The sequence below is a fragment of the Sus scrofa genome, chromosome 8 (assembly GCF_000003025.6).
Source record: "Sus scrofa isolate TJ Tabasco breed Duroc chromosome 8, Sscrofa11.1, whole genome shotgun sequence".
NCBI lineage: Eukaryota > Metazoa > Chordata > Mammalia > Artiodactyla > Suidae > Sus > Sus scrofa.
The window spans coordinates 74,914,839-74,939,818 of record NC_010450.4 but is presented as its reverse complement, the minus strand read 5'-3'; the positions used below and the strand labels follow the sequence as shown (position 1 = coordinate 74,939,818).

Below are 24,980 nucleotides of genomic sequence, written 5' to 3'. Positions count from 1 at the left end.
TTTTTTTTAGGGCTGCTCCTGTGGCATATGGAAGCTCCCAGGCTAAGGATCAAACTGGAGCTGAAGATGCCAGCCTCTGCCTCAGCCACAGCAACACCAGCTCTGAGCTGTGTCTGTGACCTATACCACAGCTCATGGCAACACCAGATCCTTAACCCACTGAGCGAGGCCAGGGATAGGAACCTGCATTCCCAGATAATAGGCAGCTTCATAACCTGCTGAGCCACAACGGGAACTCCTACCTTTGCTTTTATATTTAAAAAAGGTTTTTCCCACCTTTATTCTATGCTTTTCTTACGGTTTCATTTTAACTTTTACTCATTAATACAGCTAGAATTCAGTTTTGTTCATGGTATGAGAAAAAATAATGTCCTGTTTACCCTTTCCCCAGTTCTCCAGTATGCATTTATTAAATAACCTGTACTTGTTTAAAATATCCCTTTTAGGAGTTCCCGTCGTGGCTCAGTGGTTAACGAATCCGACTAGGAACCATGAGGTTTCGGGTTCGATCCCTGGCCTTGCTCAGTGGGTTAAGGATCCAGCGTTGCCATGAGCTGTGGTGTAGGTTGCAGACATGGCTTGGATCCCACGTTGCTGTGGCTCTGGCATAGGCCAGTGGCTACAGCTCTGATTCGACCCCTAGCCTGGGAACCTCCATATGCCACGGGAGCGGCCCTGGAAAAGGCAAAAAGACAAAAATAAAATAAAATAAAATAAAGTAAAATATCCCTTTTAACACATACTCAGTAATATACATACATAAAATTTCCTTCATAAATTCCCCATATTGTTTTTGCATTAAATTTTAATAAATTAGGATGTAAACATTCTAGGCCTATCTACTGAATTATACTTTCTCTTCATATTGATATGTCCTGCTAGACATACGGCAGTCACAGTTTAATACAGGATCTGAAATTCAATTAATCCAATACGTCTGGTCTTGTAATATCACTGTCTCAAACAATATGCTTTTGAATGTCACCTAACTTGTTTATGCTATGTCCAACACTCACAAGAAATCTATGTATATCGTGAGCAAGGGAGAAGAAAGAGAAAACCCATCAGATTAAAGAATTTAAAAATTTCTAGTCATTTGACTTTATCTTAGATATGCTATAACATTCTATAATATTTTGATAGGATTTTGACATTGACTTTCTCTCTCTACTACAATGGGCTAAAATCACATAACTCACACCTAATGGGGTCAAGGCTTATATAGGGCACCCTTACACTATGGCGCCCTCTGTGCCCATTCAAACATGTGCTCATCTATTCTCAGAAACATCTGTATTTCATAATACAGTGGAGACCAGGCCTTTTCCTTGAGGATTTACTATCTAACAGCGAAATCCATGTATTTAGTTTTCTAACCAAAATAATGCTTTCTCACTCAAGAGATGCACTTTGCGCATCTGCTATTCATTTGGTATGCTTTTCCCCTAATTTTTACTCACTTCACAGTTTTGGTTTAGCAAATATACTGGGTGAAATGAGGAAAAAACTACATAGACCAAAACAGTAGGAAGTGCTAAATTGTCATTAAATCGCCAAATGCCAAGTTTCTAAGAGAAAGAAAGAGTCTGATCCTCTAGTCATCTTGGGCTGATTCTTCCTAAGAGGGCCATAATTTCGTTTCTAATAAACATATTTCTTCAATTGATATGACATAAAAATAATTTATGTCACCAGAATTCAAATAAAATTGACAATACTTGTGAAGAGACTATCGACTATGTCTCTATTGTGGTTGAAAATTTATATAAAGTGTAATATTTTATAATAAAATCCCAATTACCAAGCAAGTACTCATTTTTAAAAACAATGAGCTTCCAGAAAAAAAAAAAAAAAAAAAGGCTGGGTACTCCAATTCCATCTTCTGTGCCAACTGCCTTGTGAATTCCATTATATGGTATATACTTAAAGTTAGCTCCATAAAATTGTGGCTCTCCTCAGGCCAAAGTTATAGAGTAGGGAATAAGGTAAGGTCATCATTCCAATTTTTTTTTTTTTTTAATTCTAGAGTTCACCCAACAACTGCACCCCACCACAGATTCAAGTTCTCATGATCAAATGTGTTTCAGTTCATTGTCACCTAGCTTTAGGTTCACGCCTTGAGAAATCTAAATTTTCACATGATGGAGAGAGAGAGACTGGAAAGGAGTAAATACGAAGAAGGAGAAAAGAGACCTTCTAAAAAGGAGAGAGAGAGAGGGACTCCTCAACAGAATGAAGCTATGAAGGGCACGTGACTCCGCAAAATCTTTATACTTAAAAATTACTTTTTACAACTCTTAACCCTTTCTCCTTCTTGCATCATTATTATCCGTACGAACTCTCTGTAGCGCTGACCAAGCAGCTGCCTGTCTACTTAGGAGCTCAACTAAAATAAACCCAAATGAGCTTATCCATGACGTCATGTGAGAATCCACTAACCATCTTTGAAGTGGGTTATCCTCTTAGATCCTTTTAGTTATATCTTGCTTTTTTAAACTCAAGGTATGTGTAAAATGTCAACACAGAAGTCACAAAGCATAAGCTGGGATGGAAATAATTTTACAATTAATAATTCATTTTCATCACCATAACTTCCGGAAGACCCGGCAAGCAGGGCCCTGAAACCGAGGGTAAAGGTGCTAAGAAATACAAGGCCACCTGGATATCTGTCATGGACCCAGTATGCACATGCAGGGGCACCCAGTAGTTTACAGCACATTTTAATACTTTCAATATTTTAAAAGAACGGCAAAATGTTAAGTCCCTAAAGAGGCAGCATTTTTTCCCTTTCTTTGCCCAGGAATCTGTTTTGGAAGCCAATGCAATGATTACTACTAGGACATGGAATTTTGATATCCATTTGGTCCTGATTTACACCAGTATTTTGAAGACTGCCAACAAGAAAGTCCAAAATTTCAGGCAGCCAACATTCCACAAGAGACAACTGTCTTTTATTTTATAGCTTATGAATTTGGGGCTTAATGCGATTTTCCACTAACAAGTTCTATGCCCCCCTCTGGAGTGTGAAAGCCGGTGTGTAGATCAGCAAAGTAACACAGACCATATGAGGCAAGTTAATATTAAACGTGAAGGAAAACTGTACAAATTATATTGTTTACTTAGGAAAAAGGCACTCTGGTTGAAAGGGCTGACATATGATTTATTGCAAACACTTCATGAGCATGTTCACATTTTGACTCTCAACCCCCCCTGTAATGGTCGTTTGGCAGTAGAGGGGCCTTGGCTATAATATTAATAAAGTCATCAATTAAAAATCCACCAGACGGTGGTAAGGAATAGCTCTAAATACTTCAAGTCTTCTGTTTCTATTAAATGTCTAGAAAAAAATGCAGAATCGTGTCCAGAATGAGTAATAACATCACAGGAAAACAACTTGGGGAAGAGTTAGATAGATAACTTTTGCAGTGTACTAAATGAAGAGCCTGTTTAATTAAAAACACTAAAATGGTTCCTAGAAATCATTCTGTTGCAAAGCAAAACTTCCATGTATGATGAGAAAAGAAAATCAGTATAGCGTTTCTTTGTAGGCGCCAAGGAATCTTTTGAAGGAGATCAGAGAATAGATATGGAATGATGAAATAATTAAAAAAATTTTTTTTAGGAAAACCATGAAATCTTCTTCCTTGGATGCCATGAAGTAAAGGAGAGGCATGCGTCCATCCTTTACTTTTGAAGTGTTCCATGCCTAAATGATGTTCCCTAGGATTCCAGGCTTATCCAAAAACCTTCATGCTTCATACAATTTCTAATAGGTAACTGATAAAATCCAGCATAGGAAGTCTTAGAATTATGCCTCTACCAAACTAGTTATCATACACGGCGTCCTACAATGTTTTTCAGTAAAGAGACATTCATTGGCTATCTCACACAATTTTACAGATGAGGCCTATGGAAAGAAAATATAAAGGAGCTATTTCCATAGCTGAATCCCATACTAACTCGTAGGAAAACCCCATCAGATGTCTGCTAGGCTTGACATGAGAATCTCAAACTCTTATTCCAAAGGCTGGCCACGTTGCCTACTGCGAATGACCTCCGGACCCCCCACATCAGGATATGCTCTGCTTTCCTGGAAGGGATGAGACTCTCTGATGGATCCTCAGAGTCACCAGACAGGAGACAGCATCTTATATAGGACACCACACAACATTCCTGTATTTGTGAAACAGTAGCTGTACCAAACAGAATTATATTAGCCACGTCGACAATCTGCTCCCTCTAATGGCAACGCTACATAGATGAGTCTGAACAAAGGGAAGAAATACTTCTGATATCCATTCTCAACTTTTAGAGTAGGAATATTTATATAAAAAAAATCTTCATTAAAAATATACTGCTAAATTACTCCATGAAAATTATTATTAGTTTAGGACCTAATTTAATCTATGCAAAAACTTCTAAAACTGACATGGAGTGGATCAATTATTTCTCACCCAAAGTTAATGTATCTAAAAGAAAATAAAATGGAGCTACATATATAAACGACTCTTCAGAGTTTAATGCCTGTACCTGTACCCTGTTTCAAGACAGAGCATTGAAAAAAAAAAACCATTCGATTTGGAAAGAAGACCAGGGAAACATCTTAAGTGGCCGCCAACCACATGCTTATTGCTTTCATCAATACTAGCCCTCTATTAAGAACAGGCCTTTCTGGTTCATTTAATTAGGAATAATTTTCTTATTTGGCACAGAGTTGGGACAAATTTCATTCTTAATTTCTCATTAGATTTTCAAAAGACACTGCATTAAATTCAAATTATGGCTAAACTCCACAAGTGCGGCATATGGGAAAAGTGGAGCGACTCACCTCCAAGTATGTGAGATCTGCGGAAAACTGCTTCACTTTACAACTTGTTTATCCTTCCAAGTTTCCTCGCTGTGACTTTCTGTCCTACACTGATTCTTTACTCAGTCTTTACAAATTTGTGTTATGAATAGCAGTATACTCAGCAGTAATGTGACCAGAATGCAGAATACTTTATTTCCATTTGTTTTCATATCAACATTTTGGCAGCCTGTCAAGTTCATCGTGTCCATTGGAAATCTAACCATACAGAAAACCAGGTATGGCAGAATATACACTCCTTAATATATACAAGCTTGAGTCCTGAGAGAAAAACCTAAAGGTTAAAAGACATGGTGATTTCTCATTAAGGCTGGAATACACTGGATAAACTTCGATGAGGGGGCCCTAAAAACCCAGACTAAGTGATATCACTCACTAGGAGATAAATGAACGCAACCTCTAGGACCTTGCTTGGGAAGGTGCTGTCCAATCCTTCATGACCACTGCAGAGATGGTACTTGACATCACAACTGCCTTATATTTGAACTTCATCTGCTGCTTTTAGTTCATGGCATGTACCACTCAGGTGAGTTCCTAATAATTCTCCAGCTGGCAGCAGTGGAGTCATGGCAGAGGTCTGTGTGGTCAGCAGGGAAAGAGATGGAGAAAAACTGGGAGTCATGGCGTCGGGCAGAAAACTGTGATGGTAGCCAGTGGGGGAGTGTGGGTATTTCTGAAGGACTTGCCTGGGGGTCAGGGCGGGCATTCTTGGGGGAACTGCTTTAATCCCTGGCTGGGCGACCGCTGTTATCAATGGTGGTGGGAAAACCAAGGATTTCTCTTTTGGAATGCCAGGCATACATACGTGCTCATCCTTGAGTTTTGCAATGTCATTAAAGACGGAGGCAAGAGGTTGGAACCTGGGTTCCCAACTGAGGAGATAATCCCAGGGGCAGTTCCTTCCTCCGCCCTGATCGGAGTTTCCCTGGGTTGAGAGAGCTGTGCTTCCTGTTTCCTCATCCCCTGAAATAAAGACGGCCTCCTTTCCAACCTCACCCACCATGGCCCCTTTGGCCTCTCTCTTCTTCAGCGGCTGCAGTAACACATTCTTTTGAACAAAGGTTGTGCCCCTGCCTTCTCCTTGATCTCCTTCCTCAAACGTATGGCAGGTTTCTGCGGCTTCGGCAGTGACCCCCACATCTGTTTCCCCAGACAAACAAGACAGCTGATCTGAGTCCCTTGGGATTCCAGAGTCTGGCACCCTGGATTCCCGGTCACTCAGAGATGAGTCAGAGTCCTTTCTGTACCGGTGCTCATTTATCCTCTGGATTTCCTTATCTTCTGCAGTTTCTCCTTCCACAGAACAGCGGCTGCTCGAGTTCGAGCATCTGTAGGGATCTGCAATGTCCTTTTCCACGACTCTGATTAAACTCAACCACTCAGGCACGGAGTCCACAGGCACCAGCTCATTGGTGCACTCATTCGTTTTCTGGAAGGGCTTGACCTCGCTGGTGTTCCTGCTCAGTCTCAAATTGACATCTAAGGATGATGAGGTTTTCTTTTCTTCATAATTGCTTGTTGCACCTTTTTGTTTCCATCTTAAAATCAGAACTATTAGAATGACGATGAGAAACAGAAACACTAAAAAGGAGACAGTGAGACTGATCGAAAAGCTGCTAGCTGACACCGCTGAGCGCATTCCTGTTGAGGAAAAGGACACATTCACAAAAACGGTACAAGATGAAAACTTGGAATCTGGTTTGGGGCTCTGAGCAATGATTTTCATTTCAATGGTGTCTTCGTTGCTGACTTGATTTTTCATTAAGGGAAGGGCTCTACTCAAATAAATATTGCCATTGGTTGTATTTACTGAAAAGAACGGAGATGGCGTTTCAAGGGAGTAAAGAATAACTCCATCAATACCAGCATCTTCATCAAAGGCTTCCACTCTGCCGATCAACTGCCTTGCATTCGTCTTCTCTGGGAGGTTGAAAAAATATTGGTCCTGAGTGAAAATGGGTTCAAACTCATCTACCCCTTCGATATCTACCCAAACCGTCAAGGAGGCTGTGGCGTCACCCTTGTCTTTTGCCTGAACTGTGAGGCAGTATTTTTGGTCATTTTCATAGTCAAGGACTTGCTTAGCACGAATCTCCCCTGTTAAGGGGTCAATGAGGAAGGCGTCATGATCCTGAGGAGCCTCCGCAGGGACGGAACAGGGCGATACAATCGAATAGGTCAATTCTCCATAAGGACCTGCATCAAAATCCAAAGCACTCACGGAACATATGGTGGAGAAAAGAGGCAGATTTTCAGGCACAGCACAGTTCACGTTTGGAAACAGAAACTGAGGTGCATGGTCATTATCATCTAAGACGTTGACAAACACAACTGCAAAAGAAAAATGCTTCCTTGCTTCATCTGCAGCCTGGACGGTTAAGGTGAATTTGATGGTGTCTTCATAATCCAGAGGCTTCATCAAATAAAGAACTCCAGTTTTGCCTTCTAGGCGGAAATGCCCTGTCTCATTTCCAGAGACTAGGTGGTAGGTGACTTCCGCCTGCGAAGCCACATCGCAGTCGTCAGCGGAGACCACAGTGATGGGACTGCCGGGAGGGGTGCTTTCCTTCACGTGGGCCTGATACTCCAGACGGCTGAATGCGGGCGCGTTATCGTCCACATCCAGGACTTCTATTGAGACGGTGGCGGAGGAACTCAGCGGAGGGCGACCAAGGTCAGACGCCAGAAGGACAAGCCTGTGATGGGCAGTTGCTTCTCTGTCCAGACTGTGGAGCAAGACCAGATAACCGACGGGCTTGTAAGAATAGCCTGAATGAAGGAATCTAGTTTCCACCTGGAAATCGTTCTGTGCATTACCACTGATGATGGAATATTCCACGTGTGTGTTTTCACGGGTCCAGTCACGGTCCACAGTTGAAAAGGTGGCCAGCGTACTGCCAACCCGCGCGTCCTCACGCACGCTCACATTGTAACATCCTAGGGCAAACTCGGGGGCGTAGTTGTTCACATCCTGTATTTCTATCTCCACCAAGGTCACCGCTGTCAGCTCCGGAATCCCATCATCGCTGGCTTCGACAAGAAATCGAACGGTTGATTTTCCATCCAGCAGTAAGACAGGACTGCTAGTAGATATTGTGCCTGGAGAACAAGACACAGCCGTTTAAGGTTATGAAATAAAATTTTCATGATCCTTTCAGTCAGCAAATATTGACTGATATGTAAGGTATCTGTTAGATTTGTTACGTAAGTTATGACCAAGGGCTTATTGCTGATTATAGTTATATTTCTGTAAACACTTAAGATTCAGAAACACTATTCATCGTATTCATTCTATTAAGTATGTGTGGGGCTTGAGGGAATTGGCCACCGTTTTTTTTTTTTTTTAAATTTTTGTTTTTGTAGAGTTAAGTGGTTCCATTACTATTTTAAAGGAAAGTGTTCTCTTATTTGAATAATTTATACCCCATTCTACTACTCACAGACACAGGAATTCTGGCATAAAGATATTTATTCTGGAAATAATGGATGGCATTCCTTTTGTTCAAATCAAAGTAGTAAATATGATATTGCAGAGTTACCACTATGGTTTAATTATAGATGTTTTTTCTATAGCTCATGGTTAATTCAGCAATGGATTTTTCCCCTGTTGGTGAAATATATGTAATATATTTTATCATAGTAAATATATAAATACATACTTTCCGTTTTTCTTTTTTTTTTTTTTTTTTTTTATGGCTGCACCTGTGGCACCTCCTGCGCTAGGAGTCAAATCAGAGCTGCGGCTGCAGGCCTACACTGTGGGCAATGCGGGATCTGAGCCGCATCTGTGACCTACAGCAATGCTTGCAAGGTCACTGAGTGAGCCAAGGATCGAACCCACCTCCTCACAGAGACTCTGCCAGTTCTTAACCCATTGAGCCCTAAAGGGAACTCCTAGAAACATATACTTTCTGTAAGTATACATGTAATGACATGTTTCTCAAGTAAATGCATTTAAGTTACTAAGAAAGAAGACAAAACGGTATCATTTAAATGCTACATTTCGGTTAGAGCCCCGCCATGAACTAAACTGACCTGGTAATCGTTAATATTCTAAAATCATTCTCATCCATGTCTTATTGGCAAGTTTGTTTAGAAGGCATACAAAGCAGAAGTGTTGCCACGACTGAGTGCTCAAAGGGACCGCCTCTTTGCTGTGGCCAAGAGATGGAAAGTCAAACTCCTGACATGGTCACATCCACACAGTGGCTGTTCATCCACATACTGAGTGGCATATTTCCTACTTGTCCCCATGACCTCCTTCTATTCCGAGGGCCTCATACTATTTTGTGACTGAACGCGCCCCCTTCAGGTAACCCTAAGGTTAATTTTTTTTAAATTGAGAATATAATTGACATGTAATCAACATTATGGAAGTCTCGGGTGTACAACTTAAGGATCCAAAATTTGTGTATATCGGGAAGTGACCAGCCCAGCAACCCTATTAACATCCACATCTGGCCCTGACTCATGGAACCACACCGTGGTGGGTGCAGGAGGGAGCACACAGCATGACCTGCTCCAGGCCCCTCTCTCTTCTGGAATGTGCTCTAATGTGTGCTAATTAGTTAGCTTTGAATGTCTACTCACTGTGAAACTTTCTCTGTACCATGCCTAACTTTTCTAACCTGAAATCACTCGCCAGAAGGCATTTCGAAACCACACTTGGGAGTTCCCTATGTGGCTCAGTGGTTAATGACTAGTATCCATGAGGACGTGGCTTTGCTCAGTGAGTTAAGGATCCAGCGTCAATGTGAGATGTGGTCTAGGTTGCAGACACGTCTCAGATTCCAAGTTGCTGTGGCTGTGGTGAAGGCCAGTGGCTACAGCTCTGATTTGACCCCTAGCCTGGGAACCTCTATATATGCCACAGGTGTGGGCCTAAAAGGACAAAAGACAAAAACAAACAAACAAACGAAAACAACCCACAAGTGTCTTGGAGTTCCCAGTGTGGCGCAGCGAAAACAAATCTGACTAGTAACCGTGCAGATGCAGGTTCTATCCCTGGCCTTGCTCAGTGGGTTAAGGATCCGGCATTGCCATGAGCTGTGGTGCAGGTTGCAGATGTGGCTCAGATCTGATGTTGCTGTGACTATGGTGTAGGCCATCAGCTGTAGCTTCGATGTGATCCCTAGCCTGGGAACCTCCATACGCTGTGGGTGTGACTCTAAAAAGCAAAAAAAAAAAAAAAAAAAAATCCAAAGGTATCTTGATCTCTGCTAACAATAGAAAGAGGCATCAAATAAACCAGAACATCTTAATGGTTTTCACTCAATAGAGATGTTCAATTAATTTTCCATTTTCAATTTTTCTTGAGGTCAGTATGATGCCATGACTTGGCTTGGAAAAAAGCTTGCAAACTCCGGTAACACGAAGTCTTCAGTTTTAAGTGAACCCCTTCAACTTCATTTTGATTCTAGTTGAGGCCTGGGATAATTCCCTCCACTGTGCTTGGCTGGCGGATGAGCTGGTGTTTACTATACTGAGCTCTCTGAACGTCTGTGCATTTGCCAGCCTTTAATCAGTTCCTTTTGTTTTCCAGCCATTGAGATGTTGGAGGAGAGAAATAGCAGCAGGTCTTGCTACCACAGTGCTAGACTCGAAGGGAAAGAAGAAGGGGGGCGTCTATGATACCAGTAGGTGGGAGTGCAGGGCTATTTGAGGCTCATTTGGAAAAGGATTATTTCAGGTTTCCACCCTGGAACGCAAGTCTATGAACACTAAAGTCACTGCAAACAACTCACCATTCGCAGCATCAATTGAAAATGCTTAGAAGAGGAAAGGATCCTGTAAGAAATGTTCTCACTTTCCGCATCTGTGGCCACCACGGTCAGCACTGGGTGCCCCACAGGCACCAATTCAGAAATGGTGACCTGAGGGGAAAAGCAAGAGGCGGACATTGTGCTTAAAGGCCAGAGTCATTTTCAGGAACGGGGCCAGCACCCGAGATCGTTTTATTCATTTTGCTTACGGCAAAGACAGAGAAGCTGACTTTCTTAGGTGTACAGAGTTGACATATTAAGAAGATCGTATTCATAGGTCCAGAAGTCAGAAAAACAAATTGTTTTGTTTTGCTTTTTAGGACTGCACCCGCAGCATATGGAGGTTCCCAGGCTAGGGGTCCAATTGGAGCTGCAGCTGCTGTCTACACCACAGCCACAGCAATGCCAGATCCGAGCCTCGTCTGCAACCTACACCACAGCTCACGGCAACACCGGATCCTTAACCCACTGAGCGAAGCCAGGATTGAATCCAAAAGGTTACTAGTTGGATTTGTTTCCACTGTGCCACAATGGGAACTCCAAAAAAAAAAAAATTAAAAAATTTTTTTCATTCAATTTTGGTTTTTATTATGAAAAAATTTTCCTTCTAAATCATTTCTGTGTGGCAGAGAATAGCTAAGGCGCTCACTCATATATGAGGATGCGCTACTCTGTATAATCATGAACGGTGTATTATTGAGTAAGACTTCGCAGAAATCATTACTTAGGGCAATTTACCTCTTGTGCAAAGGTAAGCTTTGCATGTGTTTACATTCAAGGGTCCCGATGCCCATTTCCAAGTACTTGGTTGAACGCCTATCTCTATAAAGGAAGAAGTCCTTACTTCTATAAACAAACACTATGCTCTGAAATCCACCATTTCCACTTCACATTTCCTTCATCATTTGTTTCTGCAAAACGTTTCATCAGTATATTTAAAAAACTATATGCCTAGAAAGAATGTTTTCAAATTCACTGCAGCTCATCCAAACCACCTTATTGTCTCATCTGTGGCTTTGCAAATATTAGGCAAGTTTCAATTATTATGAACAATGGGCTCCCAAGCCCTAAAAACTAGAAAAATGGTGACATGCTTTTATATGATGACATAGAAAGCATACCTAAGAAACTGAATGGAATAGATATTCAATTCCATGTATATTTCTATCCTCCATGGTATTAAATATACAACTTTCAGCATCAAGTTAGGCAGCAATAACTGTGAATACTGTCCATCTGTCTGTCTAAATGAGTGTCAACAATAGTAGGCTTACATTATCCCCTATTCTTTCTAGTTTGGGCTGTGGTTTCAGCATCTCTTTAAGCTCTTTACCTGGTAGGAATCTTGAGAAAACACTGGTGGGTTGTCATTGACGTCCAGCACATGGACGACAAGCGTCCCCTCTATGTGATGCATCAAATCTGAAATTTGGATACGCAGCTCATGTTCAGCAGCCTCTTCAAAATCCAAGGTTTTCACCAGCACCACTACCCCAGTGTTCCGATCAATAGCAAACTTGGTTCCAGCATGACTGCCTTTGACCAAACTGAAGATGAAAGCTGGATTCGAGTCCACATCGTGAACTGATATCCGAGTCACAATTGCACCAGGCAAAGAATCTGAAATAGGCATGACCACTGTCAGTCTCCATTAAAATTCATCCTTTGAAATGATTTTCTTTAATCATTCACTCCAAGCATTTTTAGTTCAGGTCCAACATGATTTGCTGTTTCTTGGCCTGAGTCCTCATACAAGGATTGTTATGAGCTGAACAAAAACTCTGAAGAATTTATGAGCCCAATAAAAGAGAAAATTTACCACTGAGTCGGGAATTGAGGAGGGAGGGTAGATTCAATTTTTATATTACACTTTTCATCATATGTTTATAACACAGTTGCAGGACTAAGAAACATTCTCTGCTGCTTATTTGTGCTATAGAGTTTCTGTATCAAAATCGTATATTCATGGGGGATGCAGATGGGAAGAAGGTTATCACTCAAAACCGTAATACAAGACATAAAATTCTGCAAAGCAGGCAAGATTTAAATGAAAATATCTGGATACTGAAGTTAGAAAATAGGGAGTTCCCGTCGTGGCGCAGTGGTTAACGAATCTGACTAGGAACCAGGAGGTTGCGAGTTCGTTCCCTGCCCTTGCTCAATGGGTTAAGGATCCAGCGTTGCCGTGAGCTGTGGTGTAGGTTGCAGACGCGGCTCGGATCCATGTTGCTGTGGCTCTGGCGTAGGCCGTGGCTACAGCTCCGATTCAACCCCTAGCCTGGGAACCTCCATATGCCGCGGGAGAGGCCCAAGAAATAGCAAAAAGACAAAAAAAAAAAAAAAAAAAAAAAAAAAAAAAAAAAAGAAAGAAAATAGTTAGTCTCTTGTACTTGTTTCTGTAAAATTATTTCTTTCAAATGACCCTTCTCTTAAAAGGGTCCTGCTTCCTTCTCTTAAAAATCTGACTCTCAAAATTATCAAGACTATAGAAGGTATACACCTTACTAGTGATGAAAGCAGACCTCTAATATCACTCACCAAAATAACCAGCACAAAGTGGATGCCCTATGAATCCTCTAGCCTAAACTGCCATGAGAAGGACTTTGTTTTAGAGCTGACAGGTATGGAGCAGGTGGAAAGATGATGCCAAGACACTCAGAATAGTTCCACTGTGTCTGAGACTCAACATCTTCATATTTTAAATTCAAATATACTCTCTCTCTCCCTTTTTTTTTTTTTTTTTTTTTTGCTTTTTAGGGCCATACCTGCAGCATACGGAGATTCCCAGGCTAGGGGTCTAATCAGAGCTGCAGCTGCCAGCCTACACCACAGCCACAGCAATGCCAGATCCGAGCCATGTCTGCAACCTATACCACAGCTCATGGCAACTCCAGGTCCTTAACCCACTGAGCAAGGCCAGGGATCAAACTCTTGTCCTCATGGGTACTAGTAGGGTTGGTTTCCACTGAGCTATGACGGGAACTTCTAGGTTCAAACATTCCTGAACTACCCCTTTCAGTTTGTTTTGATTTATTCAGTGTGTTCTTATGATAAATTTATACCAGACATATTGCTGCACTTTGATACCAAGGCATATGCTTTAGAATAGTGTGTTCAGTAAAAGCAGATGAAAATACATCAAATAGGTGAGAGGCAAATGTGGACAATTTTTTATTGGTAGAATATTTTAGAATATTTAAAATATTTGTAGATATCCTTATAGAAATTTCTGGAATACAGCCCTCTGTGAGTAGGGAGGTATATAATTTGTTAGGAAAGTGAATGAAATGTTAGGTACATGTTAGGTATAAGTTGGATATTAAGAGTGAAAGGACATAAGCGAGTGACAGGCCACTATGTGCAACTTCAACTCTAAAAAGTTGGGATGGGTCTTACCAGTACAGCCATTGACCACAGAAACCTTTGACATCATAGACTCCAGAGTCACCATATAACCCGGAGACCCAAACAATTAAGATTAATTGGCATGTCATATAAAATTTTCTATTTTCAACCTCTACCATTAATGTGGTAAAATCTTTCTGCAAACATTGGGGTTTAGTTTACTCTAGAGGAAGATGATGACTTTGTGCAAAGACTGTCAATTCCCTTTAGTTATTTACTTGTCCTTAGTGTACTGCAAATAAAACCCAGTGGGGCCCTATGAGGCCTTCCTGGGACAAACTCCCTGCTGCCCATGTCCTCCTCCTCCTTTTGTCTGTAGAGGAACTTTCATCAAAGAATCAGTTCAGAGAAGTGAAGAAATGCAGAAACAAAGGAAAAGCTGTCAAACAGCACAAAATAATAATAGTTTAGGGAGTTCCCATTGTGGCTCAGCAGAAACAAATCCAACTAGTATCCATTAGGATGCGGGTTCAATTCCCCCGGCCTGGCTCAGTGCGTTAAGGATCTGATATTGCCATGAGCTGTGGCGTAGGTCGCAGAGGCAGCTCGGATCCCAAGTTGCTGTGGCTGTGGTGTAGGCTGGCAGCTGCACCTCTGATTAGACCCCTAGCCTGGGAATTTCCATATGCCGCAGGTATGGCCCTAAAAAGCAAAAATTAAAAAAATAAACAGTTTAGTCATTAAGCAAAGTCAAGAACCTTCAGTTCCTCCTCAAGGGCTACAGATAATACTCTTGAGCCATAACCTCTGAGCTGTTTTGTAGATAATGAAACCCCCACCAGGTGTAAGAAGTTATCTACATGATGACCAGACTGTAGCCATGACATAAGCTGCTCCATCTTGCACCATTCCAAGAAGTGGCCTCAAGGAAACAGGAACAAACCCATCCTGGGACTCAAGACTAAGGGTCCTTAATCAAGATGACACTGATCAGATCACCAAATGATCAATTTCAAGAGCTGACTGTGCTATGTCTGCATGTACACTCCTGAAACTATACACCCCTCTGCCTATATACCCCTGAAACTCCCTTTTAAAAGCTTTTGCCCACTGATCAGCAGTGAGGAATTGGCCTTTGGACATGAGTCTGCTTTCTCCTCTAGTTACTGACCCCTGAATAAAGCCAGCTTTCCTTTCTACCAACACTTGCTTCTGAAGTATTCTTGAGCATTGGCTTTCGAGTATTTTTCAAGTATTTTTCGAGCATTGGCTTTCAAGTGGAGCCAGACCTGAGTTCAGTAACACAAAGACTGACCAAGTTTTCTGTCTAAGAACTTTACTTCCAGGGGCGCTTTAGGGACCATCACAAGCAGCAAGAGATGCTTCTTCACAGAGTAGATCTCACTTTTGGGAAATGTCTGTACACAGACAGAAGCTGTGTAGAGTGGTGAGCTGACCTAGGGAAACTGGCCTCCTGCTGGTTTGAATGCAAATCCCAACTTTCACTTTTAACCTCTTTGATATGTGGTATTTAATTTTCAACCATCCATTTCCCATCCCGTAAAATGAAGTAAAAACTATTTATACTGTGTGGCTACTGAGGATTGGTACTCATATTTGACACAGAACCTGGCTGAAAAAATGGTAGATGATATTATACAAGTTAATGCAAACCACTGTTTCAAATCACCACACTTACTTTCTGCCATTTCCACTGCTTCAGAGGGTAGAAAGGTCGGGGCGTTGTCATTCACATCAGTCACCTGTATCTTGATCACAGTTGTACCAGAAAACCTGGGCATCCCTTTATCTGTGGCTTGCACAATCAAGCTGGTTTGGAAAAGAATCAAGGAATGTTATCCATCCACCAGACAAGAAGAAAACAACATAAATCTCAAATATCCAGTTGAAAATTTAAAAATGAGCTGACTAGCTACTTTTATTTCTCCCCCTGGCTTTTCTAAATGGCATCATTTGAAATTTATTTCGTAAGAATGGTAGCCTGAAATTTACTTATTTTTGACACATTTAGGGAATCAAATCAGCAAGCCACCAGGGGTTAGGAGGTGTTTAAAACAAATGAACTCTTTCTTGGAGACAGACTGTAAAATTCAGTTCTTTCCAACTAAGAACAATTAAGAAGTACAAACTCTAAGAGCTCGTCTTTGAGTAAGTAGACGGCTTCATGCTGCCACAGATGGCCTGGATGTGGCTATGTATTTCCACTTTATTGCACCAACAAAAGGAAGAGACACTAAAAGATGGCTTTGGATTATTGTTTTCCAGATCCAAACTGCAAACAGTCCAAATGGTAGGATTAAGAGAGGGCACTGCCCGGAATAATACATGTGTGAAAGATGCTTGATCGACCAGGACTCTAAAGCAGAGGTTCACGATCTGAAAGAATCTACACACGGTGATTCAATCTCTCTTGGATGATGGTACAACTAGTTCCTCCACCAACCAAGCCCACTAGTGTCTTCAACTTCTCTCCTTCTGTCCCCCCCTGACAACATCCATGTAGTTATGAGTCTTAAAGATCTTACACTTGAATATCACTTGGATCAATGTCCGCATTCATTTCACTCCTACATTCAGAGACTCAGATGGGCTAATCAGCCAGGCTGCTTTGCAGGAACTGAAAGTTTCCTAGGACATGGGACTTTCAGTTTGATGAAAGAGCAGGACACTTCAGGCAATCCAGTCTCATTCCCTCATCACCTTTACCTGGCAAGCCATGTGCCATCACATCCTTTCTCAACTAGAGTATGTGCTCATTTACCAGTCTTCCTATGGCAAGTCGCATCTGCTCTTATTTGTCCCCCCATTTGCAACTCCTCCACATCGCAACTCCTCATCTAAAAATCTTCCTTTGAATACTTGAGTCTCCAATTTCAAACCTTCCTTTAGCTTTCCAGGTCTGCAGGAGGTTATCCAAACCTTGAGCGCATTCCCCTGACCTTCTACGAACCATCTTCCACCTGGAATCTCTGTCCCTGGACCCTCTTGGTCTTTCCAAGCTCACATCTCCCAACTCACTCACTGGCCACTCATCTGACTGGATCCTCCTTTCCTTGCCCACAGCAGCCTCTGCCATGCTCCCCGCCACAGCAATCATCCCCCTCTCTTCTTAAGGGTTGATTTGTTTGCCTCTCCCATAAGGTCCTTGAGGGCAAATGCCCTACCTTATCTGATCTTCTTTAACATACGTTGAGTTCTGTTTCTCAAGATTTGTCCAAGGTTCTAACTGTTAGATGACAAAGCCAGGACTCAAGCCCAGGTCTTGGTTGACTGGAAAGCTTGTGCTCTCCTGTGCGATACTTTACAACACGTCTCTCTTATTGTGTGTGCATCACACCCTAATACATAATCATTAGCTTTACACTCCCCTCTAAACACCATGAGCTTCAGTGAAAGGTTGTCCATCAGAAACTGATCTTCATTTCAGAAGTGGAATTAATCTTGGCCAGTTGGTGATGTTATCTTTCAAGAAACTGAGTCTTTTTTTTTTTTTTGGCCTCTTTTGTCTTTTTTTTTTTTTTTTTTAAGGCTGCACCTGTGGCATATGGAGGTTCCCAGGTTAGGGGTCCAATCGGAGCTGTAGTCTCCAACCTATGCCAGAACCACAGCAATGCCAGATCCGAGGTGCATCTGCAGCTCACGGCAATGCCAGATCCTTAACCTCCTGAATGAGGCCAGGGATCGAACCCGCAACCTCATGGTTCCTAGTCAGATTCATTAATCACTGAGCCACGACAGAAACTCTGAAAGAAACTGAGTCTTGGAAGTTGACGCACTTCTACTTTCTTTCCCATTGTTAGCTTACGCGATAAGTGTTTCTTATCTTCCAAACTTAAATGTCACAATGATGTGAAAGCAGCATCAACTTTTTGTGGGTTTAAGTTCCACTTAATAGCAAATGACCCCTGCTTGTCTACTGTTCACAAAGTACAGAGGCTGCCTTCCACACCACTGGAGTTGGGACATCAGCAGAACAACTCCTTGAATTTCATATTCCTAGAGTCTAGGAATAATTCCATGTGGAGAGTCTGTTGTATTAAGCATGAACATAAGTCAGGTACATATGGAAAAATTTTATTAAAAAAACATTCACTCATCATGTTCTCTGCTCCTGCTGCCTGCCCCTCCCCAATGGCATACTAAAATCTCAGCCAAGACATCAAAGTTACGGCTCTGCCAATTCTTCCGCTGTACCCATAACTACCCTTACTTTCACAGTGCTACAACTTCAGGGGTTCTATGTAATGCCTCTGTCAGGTTAAAAAAGAGTTTCTTTGATATGGAGAGACATGACTCAGTTTCAAAACAACAGGACGAGTGAAAGGTTTCTCAATGATTTGAGGAACACATGAAAAGTTATCGAGGCAGATCCACTGAGATTCTGCACATAAGTCCTATGAGACTTCAAGTTTCCTGATGGCTCCTTGGCAGTCTAGTAAAATTATTGGTTGTGGCCCGTCCAGCTGGCTCCATGTTCCAGAACAGCTGCTGTGATTAGCGTATCAGCAGAGAATATAACTGAAACTGACAAGATTAAAACAGTCCCATTGGCATTCAGAGCTTCCTGCTCCTATTCTACCAACTTTTACTTCTTAGCTTCTTTTACCGGGTTAAACTTTAAATGAGACTTTAATCAGGCAGGGTCTTTTCTGATTGCCATAATACACAATGGTGGTGGCAGAGGAGTTTTCAAAACACTCTCTCAACAATATATTAAATGTCTACCAAGAATAAAGTGTTCCTTCTGAACTTCCAAGAGAAAGGAAACATCAGACAACATCCTAACGCCTCAGAAAGAAAGAGCTAAGACCGCTGCTTATTTCTACACAGGTTTTACTTCCTCTTGAGAGTCTAATGAGAGCAACAGAATTTAAAATATAAAGTACATGTTCATAAGACTAAAGAGGAAATGGGTGTGCTGGTCAGTGAATTCCACCCAGAGACATCAAGAGACTATGACTTCGCTCTTGCCTCACTTAGGACCAAAGATCATTAGGCACCTACAGAAAGCCTCCAACATGACAAAGAGTGTAGAATAGACAAGGGAAGAAATTAACCCAGGGGAAACAGAGCTCTTGAAAGAGCAAAAGACATGTAAAAATGATTTTTTTTTTTTTTTTTTTTTTTTTGTCTTCTCTAGGGCCACACCCTAGAGAAGGGTTCCCAGGCTAGGGGTCTAACTGGAGCTGTAGTCACCAGCCTTCACCAGAGCCAAGCAACATGGGATCCGAGCCACGTTTGCAACCTACACCATAGCACATGACAACGCCAGATCCGAAACCTCATGGTTCCTAGCGGAATTTGTTAGCCACTGAGCCATGACAGGAACTCCAAAACAATTCTAATTAGGAGTTCCCACTGTGGCTCAGTGGTAACAAACCCAACTGCTATCCATGAGGACACAGGTTCGATCCCTAGCCTTGCTCAATGGCTTAAGGATCCAGCATTGCCATGAGCTGTGGTGTAGGTTGCAGACATGGCTCAGATTCTGCATTGCTGCAGCTCCAATTCGACCCCTTAGCTTGGGAACTTCCATATGCTGTAGGTGCGACCCTAAAAAATCAAAAAGAAAAAAACTCCCAGAAAAATACAGAACAACAAAAATAAACCCAGAGGCCACAAGAAATGAAAGTAGGGAGTAAAATACCAATGAAAGGAATCAATCCTGGGAGTCTAAAACTTGACTGAACAGGATCCAGGAAAAACAAAGAGGACAAAGTAAACAAACAAAACAAAACAATAAGCAAAAGAGAGGTAATTATCAGTGAAATAATACAAAAATAGGAACCTTTATCCTTATTAACAGAACACACCAAGTACTCAGCACAAGGAAAGACCTACACCAGAGTACATAATCCCAAAATTTCCTAATGTTGGAGATAAAGAAAATAACCTGAGAATTTCCGCAGAGAATGAAGAAAAAAAAATCATATACCAAACATATAATTAGAATGGCATCAGACTTCTCAATAGCAAAACTGAAATTTTTTTTTTGTTTTTGTTTGTTTGTTTTGTTTTTGTCTTTTTGCTATTTCTTGGGCCGCTCCTGTGGCACATGGAGGTTCCCAGGCTAGGGGTCTAATCGGAGCTGTGGCCGCCAGCCTACGCCAGAGCCACAGCAACATGGAATCCGAGCCGCGTCTGCAACCTACACCACAGCTCACGGCAACGCGGGATCGTTAACCCACTGAACAAGGGCAGGGACCGAACCTGCAACCTCATGGTTCCTAGTCGGATTCGTTAACCACTGCGCCACGACGGGAACTCCAAAACTGAGTTTTAAAAGATAACAGAACAATGTCTCCAAAACTATAAAAGATGGGGAAAATATAAAAATATAAAGGTGGAGGAAATTCCTGTTTTCCTCACTGCCTTAAATATTAGGGAAGGCACTAAAAACACAGAGAAGCCACAAGGATGGGGAGGGAGAGGGGGAACCCTAGAGAGGCAGGAGCTTCAAAATGGCCCCTGGCCCCTTGACACTGGAGGGTGTGTGTGTGTGTGTGTGTGTGTGTGTGTGTGTGTGAGTATGTGTATATTTCAACTTCTCAAAATGCCTGCTTCTCCTAGACTTGAGTTGAATTCTTGGGGAATTGGAGGGGGGCACTTTTAAATGTTGGGACCAATTTAAATGTTGGGAACAGTGAAACTAGGACTATGACGCAAATAGGAAAAAGCTGAAAGGAGTTAGAGTTAATTGCTAATTAGTCTCCATTGAGTGAGAACACTGTAACAGAAAGTTATTACAATCAGGAAATGCTTAGTTCCTGGAACCTAGCAGAACTTCAATAATCTCTGAATGTGTAATCACTCCAGTTGCAACTAGGCTGAGATTTACCTGCTATTATCTATGGAGAGAAAAAAATCTTTATGCTTAAAATGACTACAGAAACAACAGAGCAGGAATAGCTTTTAATCTATTTCTATAATTGATTTTAATATATTTAAATATACCTATTATAATAGGTATAATAACAACTGATTACACTAAAATGTTACTGAAAAGATCCTATTAGTACAGGATAAAGTCAAACTAAATTTTTACAATACTTTCAAAGTAATATTTTCAAATATATTTAACAAAAATAACTAAATACTTTTTCTTTTTTTGGCTTTTTAGGGCCATACCCGTGACACATGGAGGTTCCCAGGCTAGGGGTTGAATCGGAGCTACAGTTGCTGGCCTGTGCCACAGCAACACAGGATCCGAGCCACGTCTGCAACCTACACCACAGCTTATGGCAATGCCAGATCCTTAACCCACTGAGCAAGCCCAGGGATCAAACCTGCAACCTCATTGTTACTAGTCAGATTCATTTCTGCTGCACCACAACAGGAACTCCAAGAACTGCTTAAGCAAATGTTTAGAGTTAGGAAATTTTTCAGAGGTAAATTAATTCAATCCTCCCAGTAATAGATCTCATTCTAATTGGCCCTTGCTACTCAAACACAAGAACACACCGCACTCTCCTCATAAAACATGTAAGTGGTCTAGTCAAGGAGAATATTGACACTCAGGTCTTTTGTATCCCTGTTTTTTATTTCAACAGAAGGTCTGCTCTGTAGCTTGTAGAGGAGAGGCAGAGTGATTCAGCATCAGACACCCTGGCTGTGAGATCCCATTTGATGCTTAAATGGCTCTGTGACCCTGAGCAAGACACTGCATGTCCCTTGTCTCATCAGTAGTGAAAAAAATGCCTAATTTAATTTCCCTGGAAGTAACTATGAAGAATAAAGGAAACACCATATTGCCTTTCAGAAGAAGAGACAAATACAAGGCAGACTGAAATGCATGATAAAAAAATCAAGCCTTGAAATCTGTGAGTTTGTTACTATGGTTACCAAAGGGAAACTGTGGGGGGAGGAGGATAAATTAGGATGGGATTATCATATACCCACTGCTCTATATGAAATAATAACTAACCAGGACCTACTGTATAGCACAGAGAAATCTATTCAATGTTCTATAATAATCTACATGGGAAGAAAGAATGGATATGTGTCTATGCATAATGAAATCACTGCTGTACACCTGAAACTAATACAGCATTGTAAGTCAACTCTACTCCAATAAAATTTTTAAAAAAGAAAGTCCAACTTCTCTTTGACCCCAGGCTGCCCATGTGACTGCTTCTCCAGATACAAACAAACCTAATGGTTTCTCACATTTTCTTCCAAAAGTGGTCCAAGCATATGGATTTGTTTTCACTCAAACAGGCCTGCAGGGTAAGCAGTGTGTCCTGTCACTTCCACTTAGTCATACAGCCTAGGGCTCTGTCCTTGTTGGCATAGACATATCTATTTAATCAGCTGATAAAAACTGATTTAAAAATCAGTTGTGTGTATATTTTAGAGATTAAGCCCTTGTCAGTTGCATCATTTGAAACTATTTTCTTCCATTCTTGTAGGTTGTCTTTTTGTAGCCAAAAAACCAACAAACCATTTGAAAAATGGGCCAAAGACCTGAAAGGACATTTCTCCAAAGAAGATATATAGATGGTCAACAAGCACATGAAAAAAATGCTCAACATCACTGATTATTAGAGAAACGCAAATGAAAACTACTATGAGGTACCACCTCATACCCGTCAGAACGGCCGTCATTAACAAGTCAACAAATAACAAATGCTGGAGAGGGTATGGAGAAAAGGCAACCCTCCTACCCTGTTGGTGGGAATGTAAATTGGTATAACCACTATGGAAAACAGTATGGAGGTACCTCTGAAAATTAAATACAGAACTACCATGTGATCCAGCAATCCCACTCTTGAGCATATGTCTGGACAAAACTTTCCTTGAAAAAAGACACATGCACCCGTATGTTCACTGAAGCAAAATTCACAATAGCCAAGACATGGAAACAACCTAAATGACCGTTAACAAATAAATGGATTAAGAAGATGTGCTATATATATATATATATATATATATATATATATATATATATATACACACACACAAACACATACATATATATACACACATATATACACACACACATATATATATACACACACACACATATATATATATACACACACACACACACACACAATGGAATACTACTCAGCCATAAAAAGAACAAAATAATGCCATTTGCAACAACATGGATGGTCCTAGAGACTCTCATACTAAGTGAAATAAGTCAGAAAGAGAAAGACAAATACCATATGATATTACTTATACTTGAAATCTAATATATGGCACAAATGGACCTTTCCACAGAAAAGAAACTCATGGATTTGGAGAAAAGACTTGTGGTTGCCAAGGGGGAGGGGGAGGGAGTGGGATGGACTGGGAATGTGGCGTTAAAAGATGCAAATCATTGCATTTGGAGTGGATAAGCAATGAGATCCTGCTGTAGAGGACAGGGAACTATATCTAGTCACTTGTGATGGGACATGATGGAGGATAATGTGAGAAAAAGAAGGTATGTATAAATGTGTGACCGGGTCATTTTGCTGTACAGTAGAAATTGACAGAACATAAATCAACTATAATGGGGAAAAAATCATTAAAAAATAAAATCAATAAAATAAAATCAGTTTTGTGGTATTCCATTGAAGGCTGAGTTACCATTCTTGAAGCAATCCCCATCCACAGACATTTTAGGTTCCTTAGAGTCTTTTTCATTTTCTTTCACAGACTGTGGCGCCATAAAGATCTCTGTTTGTATGGCTAACCATCTGTAGCACTGACTTTTAAAAATACACAGGAGTCTTGTGACACCTTTAGTCTTTCTTTTATAGGATTCTGTGTAAGCCTGGCATATCTTGAACTCTGGACCAAAATACATTTCATCTTAAATGGATGTATTTGATAAGATCATTTCTGTTAGAACATAGTCCTGTAATAAGGGCCTGGTTGCCACGGTTGTATTTCATACAGGAGAAAAGAGTAAAGAATTAAAAAAGAGAAGTGTCATTCAGTTTTCATTATTTTTCAAAACAATGACAACATTTGCAGTGTCTCTCTAGCCTAGGAGGCATTTCACAATGTTTCAATGTCTCTTATCTAACACTTAATAGCATCACAAATGCATGAACTCTTAGAACTAGAGGGGACCTTAAACTTCTTCCAGTCCAATCACCTTTTCCAAATAGCAAAGACTTTCTTTTTCTTTCTTTCTTTTTTTTTTGTCTTTTTGCCATTTCTTGGGCTGCTCCTGCGGCATATAGAGGTTCCCAGGCTAGGATTTCAATTGGAGCTGTAGCCACCAGCCTACACCAGAGCCACAGCAACGAGGGATCTGAGCCTCCTCTGTGACCTACATTACAGAGGATCCTTAACCCACTGAGCAAGGCCAGGGATCAAACCTGCAACCTCACGGTTCCTAGTTGGATTTGTTAACCACTGAGCCACGACGGGAACTCCAGCAAAGACTTTCTAATACCCTTTGAGTATATCAAGGGTGATCCTAAGTTGGAGCAAAGAGAAAACACAGCTTACAGCTAAATGTACATAATAGGAAATCATGCCAGAAGCAACCATGAAGTCAGAAACAGAGTATAATAGCTGATCAAAAGGATCTGAATCCAGGACAAACCTGTAGGCATTGGTGCCCTCGTGATCCAGAACTGCATTTACTGTGAGCACGCCGCTCAGTGTGTCCATCTGGAAGGTTTGTCCTTGGTTGCCAGAGACGATGGAATACTCCACAAGGCCGTTCGACCCGCTGTCCAGATCTACGGCAAAAACCTGTGAGGAAGCAGTCTTCCATTACATAAGGACTGGATCTGCAGAGCGGGCTAAGCTTATTTTTCAGAGAAATGCATTAAGAAAGAACCACATGGTCCAACTTTATTTAAAGACAATGATCAACAGAATATCAGCCAATGGCTGCAGCTTAAGAGTAGCTAATGGGTGAGAGGTCTCTTCTGCAGACTCACCAAAGAGATCAGTAGGAGTAGCACATGTTTTGAGCCACAGTTTTAGACAAGAGGGAAAAAACTTCAAAAACATCTAATTTGCTTGAATAGAAGATT

At 41.2% G+C, this 24,980-nt stretch overlaps 1 protein-coding gene across 1 annotated transcript in view; it reads right to left on the bottom strand.

Moving 5' to 3' along the window:
* Positions 2,865 to 24,980, bottom strand: part of DCHS2 (dachsous cadherin-related 2) — a 272,450-nt gene continuing 250,334 nt past the window's right edge. The window contains 6 exon segments of the mRNA XM_021101485.1: positions 2,865 to 7,966; positions 10,612 to 10,635; positions 10,638 to 10,740; positions 11,963 to 12,249; positions 15,674 to 15,804; positions 24,542 to 24,693. Coding sequence (XP_020957144.1) covers positions 5,343 to 7,966; positions 10,612 to 10,635; positions 10,638 to 10,740; positions 11,963 to 12,249; positions 15,674 to 15,804; positions 24,542 to 24,693 — 3,321 coding nt within the window. The 3' untranslated portion in view covers positions 2,865 to 5,342.